The sequence below is a fragment of the Haliaeetus leucocephalus genome, unplaced genomic scaffold, assembly GCF_000737465.1.
Source record: "Haliaeetus leucocephalus isolate CR32 unplaced genomic scaffold, Haliaeetus_leucocephalus-4.0 Scaffold306, whole genome shotgun sequence".
NCBI classification, from domain to species: Eukaryota; Metazoa; Chordata; class Aves; order Accipitriformes; family Accipitridae; genus Haliaeetus; species Haliaeetus leucocephalus.
In genome coordinates this window covers 364001-378546 of record NW_010972742.1, presented here as the reverse complement: position 1 = coordinate 378546, position 14546 = coordinate 364001, and the positions used below count along the sequence as shown (strand labels likewise).

The window sequence follows — 14546 nt, the reverse complement described above, 5'->3', positions numbered from 1 at the left end:
GTTTGACAGGCTATTTCACTACAGAAAATGACTATACTTAACCCAGGGCTTTGCACCTGGTAATGATGAAATGACACCTGGGTGCTGGAGTTTGGGAGTGTGACACCATGTAGTTTGGGTTGATTTTATAGTACTGGTGTGTGATGTGCTTCCAGGTGTCATCTTTCATCCAACATTTAATAGGGCTAGGAGTATTTTTTTGTTTTTTTAATGTTTGATCATGTTCATTATTTATTTTGTTGATCTCTGAGGTGGGCATTCAGAGGAATAACTTGTCAGTTAAGGCTATTCTAATATGCTTGTTAGAAAGTTTAAGTCATTAACTTTGCTATAAAACCTAATTAGTTATAAGACAAAAATTATAAATAGCAGACCATATTTAAAAACTGCATAACTTATGGATAACTTAACAGTAAGCTGGTAGATGTTGTTTTACTAGGAGCTGTAATAAATATAGAGAGTTTCCATTAATGTTAAAATGGATAACTTTATTGTGAACTGATATAATAGCCATTTTTAGCCAAATAAACTTGGCATTATCCAAAGCTTCTGATTAGCTTTACGTTTTGAAGAAAAAAAAGAGAAAAGAAAAGAAAAAAACAAAAAAAACCAAACCAAAAACCTAAAGAACAATTTTACACAGAATAGTCATGTTTTCGAGCAGATGATTTATTATTTGTTCTTCGACAAGAATAAACTTGGAGCAGATTTTCCTTTTGGGGGATGCATGTAAGTCAAAGCTTCCCAGTTTAGAACATGCAAATAGCTGTGGATTGGAATACGTGGGGTGTTACACGTTCATTCTGGTTTCATGTTGGATATGAGGGCGAACAGAGAGTAACTGCAGTCATGAGAAGAGCTCTTTTACAAACAGAGTATTTGTCTTTTTTTTTTCTTTTTTCTTCTGCTTGCCAAGCCGGTTTGCCATCTGAAACAAAATCACAGTACTTCAAGGGGCTAGTCAGCAGTACTTGTTAAGAAAAAAATGGACAATAGAAATCCGCTTAAAATTTCAACAGCTAATATTCTGTGCATTTTGAGAAATTTTGGCCTTTTGGTCTGTGTCTGTAATACAGTATTTGTGAAAGAAAAGATTGCTGCAGAATTACTGAAGGTATATTGTACTACCTACATGTAAACAACAACAAAACAAAAAAACCCCGAAAACTATAAGGACTTTGGTAGGGTTGTGTATGTAATTAAATACTAATAAGAAAAAAGAGAGCTTAGAGCAACAGGTCTTGTAAAAACAGCTGACATGTTATGCACAAAATATTTATTCTCTTTTGTAAGAATAAGTAGATTTAATCTCTCCCCCCCGCCAACAACAACAATTACTGGGGGTACCTTACACTGAGATTTAAAGGAATTTAAAGTATATTTTAGTGCCTTTGACCACTGTTTCACTTTAGCTAATTCCCAAATTATTCTTCTGGGAAAAGACCTCAGCCACCTTCTTGGAAATATATCCCAAGTAATGCAAACGTTTAGAAACTGGTACTTATGAACTAGACTCCTTTTAAATGATCCTGTAAATTTTTCTTGGTAACCTACAAGCATGTCTGGAGAGATGAGACAGGTGAGAGTTGTGGACTTTCATTTTCAAGTAGAATTGCTTCCCTGCTGTGTTTGCACCAGCAGATATTGTTAAAACATACTGAAATATTTTTCTCAATTGTATGTATGTTCATGGAATATGTAATAGCGTGCCTTACATGTTAAAATTAAGCTAATAGTTCTGGAAATAATGATTATTTTAAAAAACGGGTGTGTTTTTGTTATTTGTGGATGGCATCGCAGGTTTTTGAGCATAGTTCTTTGCCTTTTTCATTTGTAATGAGCATGTTGCAAAAATAGCAAGTATTTCAAAACATTGCAAAGTTTGTTTTGACAGGAGTGGAACATCTCTAGAACGAAGGAATGCTTTAATCAGTATTACCCCTTTGAGGCCCACGTTGCGCTCTGATATCTCTTGGTTTGAAACTGGGAATACTCTGTAAAGATACAATAAAGGTCAGAATTTGTTAGGTTCTTTCATATTCAGAACTCTGTTCCCTGCTGTGAGAAAGAAAAGTGATAGATTCAGAAACACTGTTCAGCTCAGTATTAAAGATTAGCTGGAAGGTGCTGGTGAAGGCAGAACAATAAAAGCTTGCCTTATTACTTGTTCTTGTACTTTGCAGCCAAATATGGCTATGGAGTTTGATTAATTTCAAGAGATGCTTATTTTTTATAGCACTTAAAAACCCACAACATACAGAGCCTATTAAAATATTTGGAAATATTCTGCACTGATTTCAGTCTAATGACAACCTGCCTAAAGGTGTGGGAGAACCACTGCTGCAAGAAACTTGTCTGTGGTACGTTAAATTCAGTGAATGAGACTCTGATAGAGCCTCCTAAAAGTATGAATCTGATTTACTCTTGTCTCTGCCTATGAGCAGCTAGGGATGAATTTCACAGGAAGCATTGATCCCTGGCTGAACTGTATGTGCACAGGGAGAAGCTCTGTATAGAAGATAACAATCCTGTGTGTGATGGTACTAATAACCCAGCCACTGTCACTTTCACAACAGCAAAACTCCTGATTCAAGCTGAAAAGGTTTTCAAAATGGGTAAGCGTGATCTTCCCTGTGTAGTGAAAGACTTGTTGAGTTCAGAGGTAACATAGTTCTTTACTTGGGTGTTTCTGTGGCAGATGTGGGAATTCGGCTCAGAGTACCTATGCACACTAGTTGCTGTAGTTGCACAGGTAGGTTTTTTTTAATTCAGACTATATATGAGAAGAAAGGAATTTGAATTTTATTTCTGAAATAACTTTGCTGCCTTTCCATGTGTGTTTTCCTGGTGAAACAAGAGACTCTGCTCCTGATCTAAATGAGAATAATAAGCATTTCCCTAACTTGGGTATTGCAGATATCCCAGAGTTGTTCTGGTCTGTGTGGGTGTTGTAGCTCTGCACACAGGCAGTGCTGGGGAGAGTAGGAAGAAATGTTGTTCTGGTATCACTGAAGTAGACTGATATTCAAGTGAAGTGTTTTGATTTTCAGGAATAGAATGGGAAGATGCTTACTTAGTCATAATCTTCTCTATGGTTTTGCAACCTTTATAACTTTAAAGGCATTATTCTACCACCTGATGATTAATACTGAATCTGAACAGTATTTTGTATTTTCAGCAGGACAAATGCCAAAGAAAGCTTCTGATTAATAGTCTCCGATTAGACTATTCTTGTCAAATTGACTGATGTAATGCAATGGTGAGCCCTGACTGATTGCACTGGAAGCCTTGTGCGGTTTTCTAGAAGATGCTCATTACAGGAGATTCCTACGTAATGTTGGACAGGCCCTACAGAGAATTGGGCTTGTCAGTCTTTTATCATGACAGTTATTTAAAAATTAATGCATCAGTTTTGAAACGCAGAGACCTGCTTGTTCGTACATTTGCTGACAACACTACAGTAATGATAGGTAAATGTGCAAGGTAGACTTCATAAAATCAGCTCAGGCATGGACTGCTCCACAGACCTATTAATATAATGGAACAGACTAATGCACAGAAAATCAAATACGGACTATAATGCACTCATCCGTATTATAAACCCTGTCATTCTGCTTTGATCGAAGGTCGTTTTAAGGCATTATCTGAAACGACAGTTTTAGCCTACGAAGCAGACCCCTGCTAACGTGGAAGGCAAGGCCATAACTTTAGAGCCCACACGTTATTATTTGCTCTGAGCTTGTCATGCAGTGACCCAGAATAACTGATCGCAAGAACAGCTATGGCTGGAGGCCGTCCCTGGCACCAGGACTCTGAAGCATGAAGACTTCGGGGAGCAAGAGTGGGAATGATCTTTGTGTTCCCTCCTGCCCACTGTGTGCTGCTGTCCGCCCGTGCTCAGCTCCTTTACTCGCTGTCACTGAAGTGCTAGCATGTCTTCTGCTTCAGCTGCTCTGGTAGCTCTCCTGGCAGATTTGAGAAAAGCAGCAGCATTGCGAAGTTGAAGGTAGGGAAGTGTCTTACACACTGGTGCTCAGTGGGGACTTCCAAAACTGTCTTCAAAAACTTCACATAATGAATCACTGTTTCTTCTGCAGCTGCATATTTTTAAGCAGGAAAATGAATCAGCGCTGTTTCCAACCAAGTCAGTTCTTGTACAGAAATCTGGCAAATGTGTGGGAATTACTTGGAGAGCTGTGCTGTCCATTGTGTGCATCTTGCATGCACATGGGAGATATCCATGGAAAGCCTTGTTGGGCTCTTTGAATGAGTCCTGCCTGCTCTTGGTGTTCTGTGAAGTTACTCTGTGCAGTCTGCTAAAAATTATTAACTATTAACAAAACTCTTATCCATACATAGAGGCCTTTCACTGGCAATTAAAACCAGCCAGATCTGGGACAGCGTCAGTTTGGCATGCTCCTAGGCTGGATGTGGTGTTACTGAGCATGGAAACATAATAATCTCCATGTGTTATTTTTCCTGTGTCGTAGTTTGTATAGAATTTGCAAAAATGTAATTTCACATTAGGGTACTCTTCACATTGAAAGTGAAGTAATTTCTTATTTGAATGACCTGCAAGCACAAACTGAGTTTATCACACAGGGCAGCTGATTAGTGAAAGTCCTGGGGGACCAAATAAATGAACCAGTCAGGGCAGTGGTCCCCTTTCTTGGTTACTTGTTCTATTTCGGTAAGTAGAGTTTTATATACATATTCCTGTAACGTCTTATATTTCACACCAATGCCATAGGATTAATTTCACACTATATGCTACATTTCTGAATAGCTCTGAGTAAAAATCATTGAAGTTCAGTAGACTCAAGGTTTGGGCATATAAATGTGTGACGAAAATGTAGAATAAAGATTGAAGGGTGTTGGTTTGAGGGGTGGGGGGTGTTTTTGTTTGGAGGTAAGCTGCCTAGTTTTCAACCTAGAGAAGGAAAATGCCTTGAGTATTTAAAGTGGAGTAGCTGGTGCAACATGACCCCAGTTTACCCCACAGAAAACTTAGGGCTTCAGAACACTGATACGGTAGTGACTTTAGTAATGGAGTAAACTGGGAGGATCTGGTGCATATGACATCCTTACTTCCAGCAAGACCTACGTAAGGGAGGGATTTTTGTATTTCTCCAATTTGAGGCTTCTGTTAGGATGCTGATGTACTGAGAATGAGTGTTGTCTGGCTCCTCAGGTGCTGCTCTCCATCTAACTGTTCCTCTGTGTCTTGGTTTATATACATGTTGTGAATTCTTTGGGGCAGTAAACATCTTTTTGTCCTGTGAGGACAGGCCTTACATGGTGCCTGTATCCAAGGGATCCTGGCCTGTGTTTAGGTTTTCTGGATGGCAGAGGAATGCAGTTAAGAATTGAACTCACATATATACTTAGTGTGACATTGTCTTAGCTAGAGGGACCCCAAAGTGATTTTGCTCAGATACCGCACTGACAGCAGCAGCTTTGCGCTGGGTCATCTGTGCACTTGGTGGGGGTTGATTTTTGCCTTTTGGGAAGCTGTTGCTTTCTGCCCCAGAACTCATTTGTTTCCTACAGTGTGCAAACCCCGCCTTAGGAACATTGGGGTAATGTGGTGGCTGTTCTTCCCCCTCCACCTCTAACACCATCCTTCATCTGCTTATTAGTCTTCCAGCTGCCTGCAGTCAGCATTTCAAATGGAGAAGTTGTAAACTGAATGTTACAGGCAAATTAAACATTTGCCATCTTGTGAGGGAAGGCCTTTAATTAGGAGAAGGGTATACTGGAATGCCAAAAGCAAAAAAAAAAAAAATTGACAGGGGATGGGCAAGTAGGGGAAGCAGGAGAAAAGAGAGCATATAAAGTCCTTGGATGTTTTAATAAATGATATATCTGAGGATTATTTGATGTAGTTGAGACTGCCAGGATGTCTTGTATTTTCAGTACCACAACTGAAACTTATTTAGGATTTAAAAAAGAACCTTTTTAAGGTAAGGAATTTATTAATAATTTCCTGTAACTTCTGTCCAAAATGCTGGAGTAAATTTCTTTTGATAAAATACAGACTTCTGGAAGTACATAGGAATACCACAGCTTCTGATGTGACTGCAAGTTTGAGCAGTGTTTTAAAGTTTGGAATGATTATCTTGGTTCTTTCAGAAAGTTTTTGAATACCTGTCTGGTGCTGGGCTTGTTACTTCCATTTCTCTGCTGCAGTAAATGGTCTCCTGAACTCTTAAAAAGGGTACCCCGTCATATCTGGAGCCGCTCTGTCACACTGCTAGTGCAGTGTGTGTCAGGTGAACGTTCAATTGATAAGCTGTCACAGGAGTCTTGTTTTAGCAGAGCACATTCATGACATCTAACTTGCAGTTTGAATGTGGTTGAGTGAATCAAAGGAGGATGATCCTTTACAATTGCTCTGTCCGTCTGAGACACTCTGAAGGTGCTTGGAAGACTGGAAGGGGAAGAAAACGTTCCTCAAGTTTCAGAAATGAAGAAGATATTTTCAGTAATGTTCACCAGTCCTTTGGCTCTATATGCGATGATGTATTTGGTTCTATGCCTTCGAAACCATTATTTGTTTCCAGATTTTTTTGCCAATCTCTTCTAATTAGTTATTCGTGCTCAACCTAATCCTTGAATGAAGTCAAACGTCTGTGTAATACAGGTTGCACAGTCACTTTTTTGAGACAATAACTCCTTGTTTGTTTGTTTTTTACAGTGGGAACTCCATACTATATGTCCCCAGAAAGAATACATGAAAATGGCTATAACTTTAAATCTGATATCTGGTCTTTGGGCTGTTTATTGTATGAGGCAAGTATCTTCTAACTTTTTTTCTCAGGTTTGTCTTAACCACACAATATGGTACAGGAATTGAGTTGGTCAGACTTACTTTAATTGTTGAGAAATCTTATGAAAAGTTAACTCTTTTTGTGCTCATCATGTGCTTTTTAAGCAGGAGCAACAAAGTGATTGTGCCATACAGCACAGTACTTACATAAAGTTAATTTAGTAGGTCACAGTAGATGTTGAGGATATAGACCTAAGCAAGCTAGCTTACTGCATTATTTCTTCCTACTGTGAGCAGAGCTGTTAGGGCAGCATATTCATAGTTTCTTCTGAGTACTGCATTTGTTTTAAAAATAGCAAATTCATTTGAATCTAAGCTACTGGTTTGTTAAATTGAGTTCTGACCAATTGGAGTATATTAATTTTGGGAGCTTTCAATAAAGAAAAATAGAGTTTTTATGTAATGTGAAATCAGTTCCTGTAACTTTATTAGGCTATAGATGGAATTTTTTCTAATTGTACATTGTCTTCTAGCCAAACGCACAAATACAAAGCAGGCACACTTTGTATGAGCTACACGCTTAGTGTGCAACTTTTTCTTAAAAGCTATTATATCTATTTTGAAAACAAGCGCCATGATTTTGTAACAGTACTTTGAGTTTTCTGATTTCATTTTTAGCAGGGATCAAAGGGTATTGAACAGTCTTGTACTCATTTATAATCTAATCTTAATCTTTTTTTAGATGTATGCATCTTTGAATTCAAGTGAAAGTGCATGTCAACATTTAGAAGGTTTTTATCCTAGCTCAGAGAATTAAAAATCCCTGGGATATTTAGCAATAAGAATATTGCTCACATTCTCTTTGGATAACAAATTATGTGAACTGATGACATTTTGCTTCTCACTACAATGTCTCATAAACACATGGAATTAGAGAATAAACAGGGATGTAATTTATTTTGTGAGCGCATCAGATGTGAAAAGTACTATAGTTAAGCATGTACTTCAGCTAGTTGATTAAACAAACCTTTTAGGACAAGATGGTATAAAAGTAAATTTTCCCATAACATTGGTTTTCCCAGCAGGAGTTCAGTGCTTGTCACTGTTACATATTTCGGGGAAGAGCACTCATTTAATACAGCTAAATGCTTGTTCAGCGAGGTAACCCACTGTTGTTGGTGTGTTACCAGGCCCTGAGTCATACACTTCAATAGATGCTGATTTACTGTTGGCCGAGTGTGAAAGTGCCATGTGGTGTGCATCTTCAGTGAGAGAGATTGGTGCTGGGAACTCAGCGAAATAAATCAATAAAATCCTGCTGAAGGGACTTAAGCAGTCTTGGGGGTTCGACTCCAACAGCCCTTTGCTTCTCGCATGTGAGACAGTTGGTGGCCCAGCTGGCCCAGATATAGTTACGGCCTTGAGTGTGGTTGAAAAAATGCTCTTGCTGGGGGGGAACCCACAACTGTCCATTCTCTTTATACTCCTACCAGTGTCCATCCAAAGACTGTATCTCCGCAGTGCTTCAGACAGCCTGCTAACAACTGCTGACTGTCCTGTACACTTGACATGGCATAGAGTTAAAGGAGGATTTAAGGAAAAATGAATCTAAGGAAAATAAATCTAAAGAAAAAGATTTATCTGGGAGTCTGGCATAAATGCCACATAAGTCACCCTGAGCAGTGTAAAATCCCAGTGTTGGCCTTACGAGTATCAGAGCAAATAGCCAGTAGATCTGCTGAAGGGAAGATCCACTTTGGTGGAGACACTGGAGCCCAACATGGTTGTATCACTGTTTTATTGTTAAAATTATGTGGGATAGGAGGGAGAGGAGGAGTGTAAGACACCCTACTAAGTACTTGATGAAAAATACTTGGAAAATTGTGAGCTTAAATTGAGTGGCTTTGTGCCTATCCTCAAATTCTCGTTACCTCTAGTGAAAGAATTCAAGAGACCTTTAATAATTCCCAAAGCAGCAGCAACATACCATTAAAAAGCTGGTATTTTTTTTATAAAGGATGGTTTTGCTTGTAATGCTTCTAATGAGATACTAAAAACTGGAATGGTACAGTATAGCTATATGTACCTGGATGTGCTGGTGGTGTTTGAAAAGGAATTTGGAGACTCTTCTGTGGGAACAGGGGGAAAGAAGCCTGAGCTCCCAATAATTCATTATGCTGAACAATTCCAGGTGTGCTTCATGTATTGGGCCTAACAGGGAATTCTCAGGTTGAGGCTTTCAGTCGAGGACTTCATCCCTGCCATGGTGTGTCGGACTTGCCAAGTCTATCAATAACAGTCAAAGTCATCTGAGTTGGACACCGCTACTCGTTTACAGCTATAGTGTACAGCTTCTCTGTCAGGCTCCTCTGAGTCATTTCTGAGGCTGAGCTCTGCTGGAGATGGGATTCCAGATTTATGCAGAGAGAAATATTTAGCGTTGTGCTAAGATATGTTTTTGTTGCAGGCAATATGGTCCCCTTATGGCACAGTAGTCTTGGTACTCCTTGTATTTCAAGAAGCTGACTTAATTGCGCACTAAACATAATTCTCTGGTAGGAGTAGCAGTACTATAGTAACATGAAAGACTTGGCATGTGAAGCGTTTTTAAATTTACTTCCTACGTAGGTAAGCCTTAACTTTGTGAACAGGAGCTGTGAGATCTTGCAAATTCCAAGGAGGACGGGACAGTTACCTATTTTGTGTTCCGTAGATAAACAGCTACTTGACTTTTTAAACTTTCTAGAATTTGGAAATTAAAAATCAAATACGTATGTCTTTGAAGGAGCTGTATTTTATCTTCACTAATTTCTTGTAATGAGAATGTTTTTCCATTTGGCTTAAAAGTAAGGAAGCGATGTTTGTTTGGTTATGAGTCACTTCTGATATTTCTCCACATAGACTGTGTAGATAAGCTGCAGAGAGATTTAATGTACAAATTGCCTTCAGAGACACGCGTGTCCACTGGAATTCACTTAGAGCACATTGAGGAGTTTGGGATGTGATGCCACATAGCACCACTTAACTTTGACATTGATAATAGTACAGTGATTTTTATTAAATCTTATCAATATAGTAGTAACTGTCTTCATCCCTCGCTTCCTGTAGATATCTGTCAGCAAGATAACTTGGAGGGGATAAAAATAAGTTGTTAATTCCCAGAATATAGCTACAAGCAATGACTTTAGCAGTTCTGGCAAGATGATCAATTTAAACACTAACAGTGATTCCTATATATTTTTTTAACCAGTCATACTGCATGGTGGTCATTTTAAATGGAGATCTAGCTGTCCTGTGGTAATTGCTCTAATCAAAATGTCAGGAGCAAACCCCAACACAGCATCACAAACTGTAGTTAGTGAGATATTTGGAGCGCCTGTGGTCATGACCCCTGCAGACCTGACTGTTTTAGTCAGAACTTGTGTGCTATCTCTTTCCATTTTAATTCCCTGCACTTACCACCCCAGAACCCCACAGTATTTCCTTCTCGTTCTTCTTCTTTTGCACATGACCACCTAACTAGACTTGGAAAGAATAATTAATGGGAATTGAAAAATCCCTTTCAACCTTACTGGCATTATTGATGTTTGTATTGAAATCTCGTAGACCTTGTTTAACCCTTGATTGCCTTCTGTGCCTTCCCTAATGCGCCCATTAGTGTTTTTCTTGGAACAACCTTGCATGCTGGGCTCTCTAGTTTTGTTTTAACTGATTGAAAGCAGTTTGCTATCAATCTCTAATTGGAGATTAGAATCTCTAATTGGAGTCTGTAATTTTTTTTCCCCACTGATTTGCCTGTTACCATTATGACAGCAATGAAGTAATGGTGATACAACTTCACTTTTTGCCTTCAAAATCTTCCAAAAGGCCACGAACACAGGGCTGTCAGGGGTCTCGTCTGGCTGTTGGGGCTCTGTTCAGAAGCTTGTTGGGCGACTCTTTGACCTCAGGTCTGTAGGGTTTATGAGGAATAGCTTAGCATTACTGCTGATAATAGTGGTGAAACCACAGAGAGGTAAAAGTGTGCCTGTTCCCCAACCCGCTGTTTTGTGCAACTGTTAAAAGGCGTAATTCCTTTTCTCACTCAGCCTGCAGCAAAGCATGGTAAATGTCACTAGTGCAGCAGATATCTCAAGCTACATTACATGAAGCATTACAGACAGAAAACTGAACAAGCCTGGAATTTTTCGAGATGGTTTTGGGAGCTGTGTAGTCAGTTCATTGTGTCCTTCAGTGTAATTTGGGTACCTTTGTATATTCTGTGTTGCCATTTATAAGCCTCTCTGGATATCTGATAAATAACCTCTCAAAAAGCTTCCTGAAAAATACTTTAGTCTGGTGGTACACAAGGAGATAACCTTGGAGATTTGGCCAGGTGATATCTTACTACTTCTCAGAACTCATTGCAGAGGGTCTCTTGCCTCTGCATGGCTGTCTTGTGCAAGGTGACCCCCTCCAGCTCAGGTGTGTTTTCACTAATTGCAGCATAACCAATATGCTTTGCAAATAAGCAAGGAAGAAACATAATAACTTTAAATTATCTAAAAGATACGTTTATGATTTAAACCAAGGATAGCTTATCTTGACATGTCCTGTGTTGCTTGACACTTGGTGTTAATGGTAATTAGGTTTTGGTAAGACACCCCTGGCTGCAGCCTGCTCCTGCGGCGCTGGGGTGGGGGCAGCTTGGGGATGCCTCTGTGCCGGGCCACCTCCTACTGCTGGAAATCCAGCCCAAACTCAGCATTTCAAAACACTGCCCTAATCAAAACTGCTTGTCTGTCACCAAATCACTAATAATCCATCAATCTTGATTCCTAACTGCAGGATAATAGAGTGGAGGATCTAGTATTGACTTTTTTTAATTCTGCTGGGAGCTTGCTGTGTGTGTCAGCAACAAGACAGCATTCTTCAGATGGCTTTCACAGTGCATGGTAATGAGCAAAAGACTAGTAATCATCAAATAACCCCCTATTAAAGCCATAGTGATAAGCATCAACTTCAGCTGGCCTCAGTATGAAAAGCTTGCTGATTTGATGCAGCTTGTAACAAAATGGTTTAAAAAGATCTAAACAGAGTGGATAATATCCACAATTATCCAGTGGTGCTTCATTAGAAGGAGGTATTGCTGTGCTGTGCCCCTGACAGGCAGCGAGAGTGACGAGCAGCACTTGAGTAACACCCTGGACTAATAAGCAGATGGGCCTGGCATGGCCAGTGGCCAGGGGTGGATCTGCTGGGCTTGGGTCCTGGTGTGAGAAGGCAAGAGGGAAGGTGCTTAGCTCATCGGGTGTACCTTTAATAGACATGACTTAAGCCACATTTTATAAGTTAAAAAATGTCTGTGTCGCTACAGCTGTTTATCTGGGGCTCATCGTTCAGTGTTTGTGTAGACCTCCTGGTTGAGAACTTGCCGTGTAAGTGGTTTTACACACACAAAGATGCAGTTTCCTTCCTGAGACTTAAGTAGAATGTAAACATAACTTTGTAAGGAGTCTGCATGTGCCCTGGAAGGAATTCTTCCCCGCCCAGAACCTTCTGTTGTGCTCTCATTGCTGTGTGAACAGCCTGTTTATCTCAGACTTCTGTCATATTTTTGGAGATGCAAATACTGGATTCATAAAACAGAATTGAAAGAGGAAAAAGACCAGATTGATTAGGAAAAGTTTCAGTAGTTTGGTTCCCAAATCTGCCTGGGATAGCACATTTCCAGCAGGAGGGGATGTTTGTTTTGCGGTCATTTTAGTTTTGTTTTGTTTTGGTTTTGTTTTTTTTCAAAGGCTGAAGTACATTGCTGATGCTTACAAGGTTCTTCGTATTCTAGGTAGCTAAATGTCCAGAAAGAATCCATTTATTCTCTGTAGCAGTCTATTAAAAATGTACCAGTCGGAGAGAGGAAATAAACTGAATATGGTTGTAACCAAGGAAGTCTGAAACCATGACATGTTATCAAAGACAGAAGAGCTTCTACTTTTTAAAGAGACGACTGTGTGAGAGGTTTTTGTAGTCATCTTTGAGCCCGTTGGTTTCTAACTGATTGCCCTACCATCTGAGCATCCTATTTCTTGGGTTGTTTTTCTTCAAAAAAAAAAAAAGGTACTTTTTTCTGTGTACCTGTAGGATTGCCTTTATACACCCAGCATCCCACATCTGAAACATTTTGGGCAGAAAGAATCATGGTGACAGGAAAACATAGAGACTTTTCCAGGCTCGGTGCCAGTGGCTGTGTGCCGTGGTCATGGGTAGCTCCAGTGGGAGGCAGGGACGGGGGGCTGGCATCGCAGGCGTGCACTGTAAAGCAGTGTTGGAGCAAGGGCCTGGCAGCTGCCTTGCACGACGACTGGCACTGCCATGTCTTTGATGGGACAGGGTGCTGCGTGGCAGGAGGAGCCCCACGCTGCTGCTGCGACTCCGCTCGCTCACGCTTGCGTGCGAGGATGGCAAGGCGTTGGGAGGTGTGTGGCAGCACGCCTGGCACTAGCCGCGAGACAGTGTGCAAAACTGCCGTGATCACGGAGCAATTTCGGCTGTGGACAGTCTCAGGGAGCAACATCATCACTTGCTTGCTGTCAAAGAACAAAATTTGCTCTTGCAAATCAGCAGTAGTGAGGGCTATTAAATCCTTTGCGTTTCTGAAATATTTTCTGTTTTTTCCCTCCAGATGGCAGCTCTTCAGAGTCCTTTCTATGGAGATAAAATGAACCTGTTTTCTCTTTGCCAAAAAATAGAGCAATGTGACTACCCACCTCTTCCAGCTGAACATTATTCTGAAAAGGTAAATTGGGAACATTTTTGCAGGGGAATGTGGTGGGGGGGACAGTGAAGTTCCTCCCCGCACAGGGGAAAAAGAGCCCAGGAGAAGAAGCCCCCCAACATCTGAGGCGGAACAGGAGATGGCCAGAGGGTCCTGGGTACCTTTAAAGCTGGCTAAGGAAACTATTGTTGTGATGTCTGAATATTGACAAGCTAAATTAAGACAGAAAATAAGATTTCTTAACGTGGGGAGGATTTTGAAACTGAAAGTCTGTGACGCTGGCAAAAACCAACAACGAACCGTGGGAAAGCCCTCTCCTTTGTTTCCTTTCCCTTAAAATAACATACCATAAAACAGTGCTTAAATTTTTGTTTATGAAGTTTTCAGTGTGTAACAAGGGGGGAAAAGATTCTTTTTAAGAAAGAGAGGGCAAGGAAAGCTTTTTAGTTTAATGAAATAAGCATCTATACAGCAGCTGTATGGGGGCTTCCTAAAGTCTGGGTTTTGCGCATATGAAAGCGAGGGATGGAGGGCAGTAGCTGAACCAAAGTATATAAAAAAAAATTGTCACTGTGCATGCTTGCTCAGCGATGTTTCACTTCAGCTGCAAACACACATGCTGTTTTTGTTCAGGGCCTTTTGAGCTGGGTTTTTTTAATTATTTTTGTCCCTTACCTAGACAAACCAGCTGTTTTTCCTTACCTCCTCATTCAGTTACAGTTGCCTCCTATTTGAAAGGAAATGGCTAATGTAATTTTAAATGTTCACCATATCCTTTGGGGGTTTTCTTTTGTTTTATTCTACCTCAGAGTTCTGAGGAGCAAGAGGCAGGATGCAGGGGAAATACTGTACGCAGCCGGTCTGGTCTCTACCCTGAGAAGGGACCCTGCACCACACATTTTACATTTTACTTAGTTTTTTTACTTGCTAAGTAACTCATGCAAAAAGATTGAGAACCGTTCTGGAAAAGTGCATTTTTAAATTATTCCCCCCTCCCCCCCCCCCCCCCCCCACGCCCGCCGC

At 40.3% G+C, this 14546-nt stretch overlaps 1 protein-coding gene across 1 annotated transcript in view; it reads left to right on the top strand.

Moving 5' to 3' along the window:
• Positions 1-14546, top strand: part of NEK6 (NIMA-related kinase 6) — a 44020-nt gene that overhangs the window by 24903 nt on the left and 4571 nt on the right. The window contains exons 7-8 of the mRNA XM_010570713.1: positions 6698-6792; positions 13431-13544. Coding sequence (XP_010569015.1) covers positions 6698-6792; positions 13431-13544 — 209 coding nt within the window. The remainder of the gene's footprint in view (positions 1-6697; positions 6793-13430; positions 13545-14546) is intronic.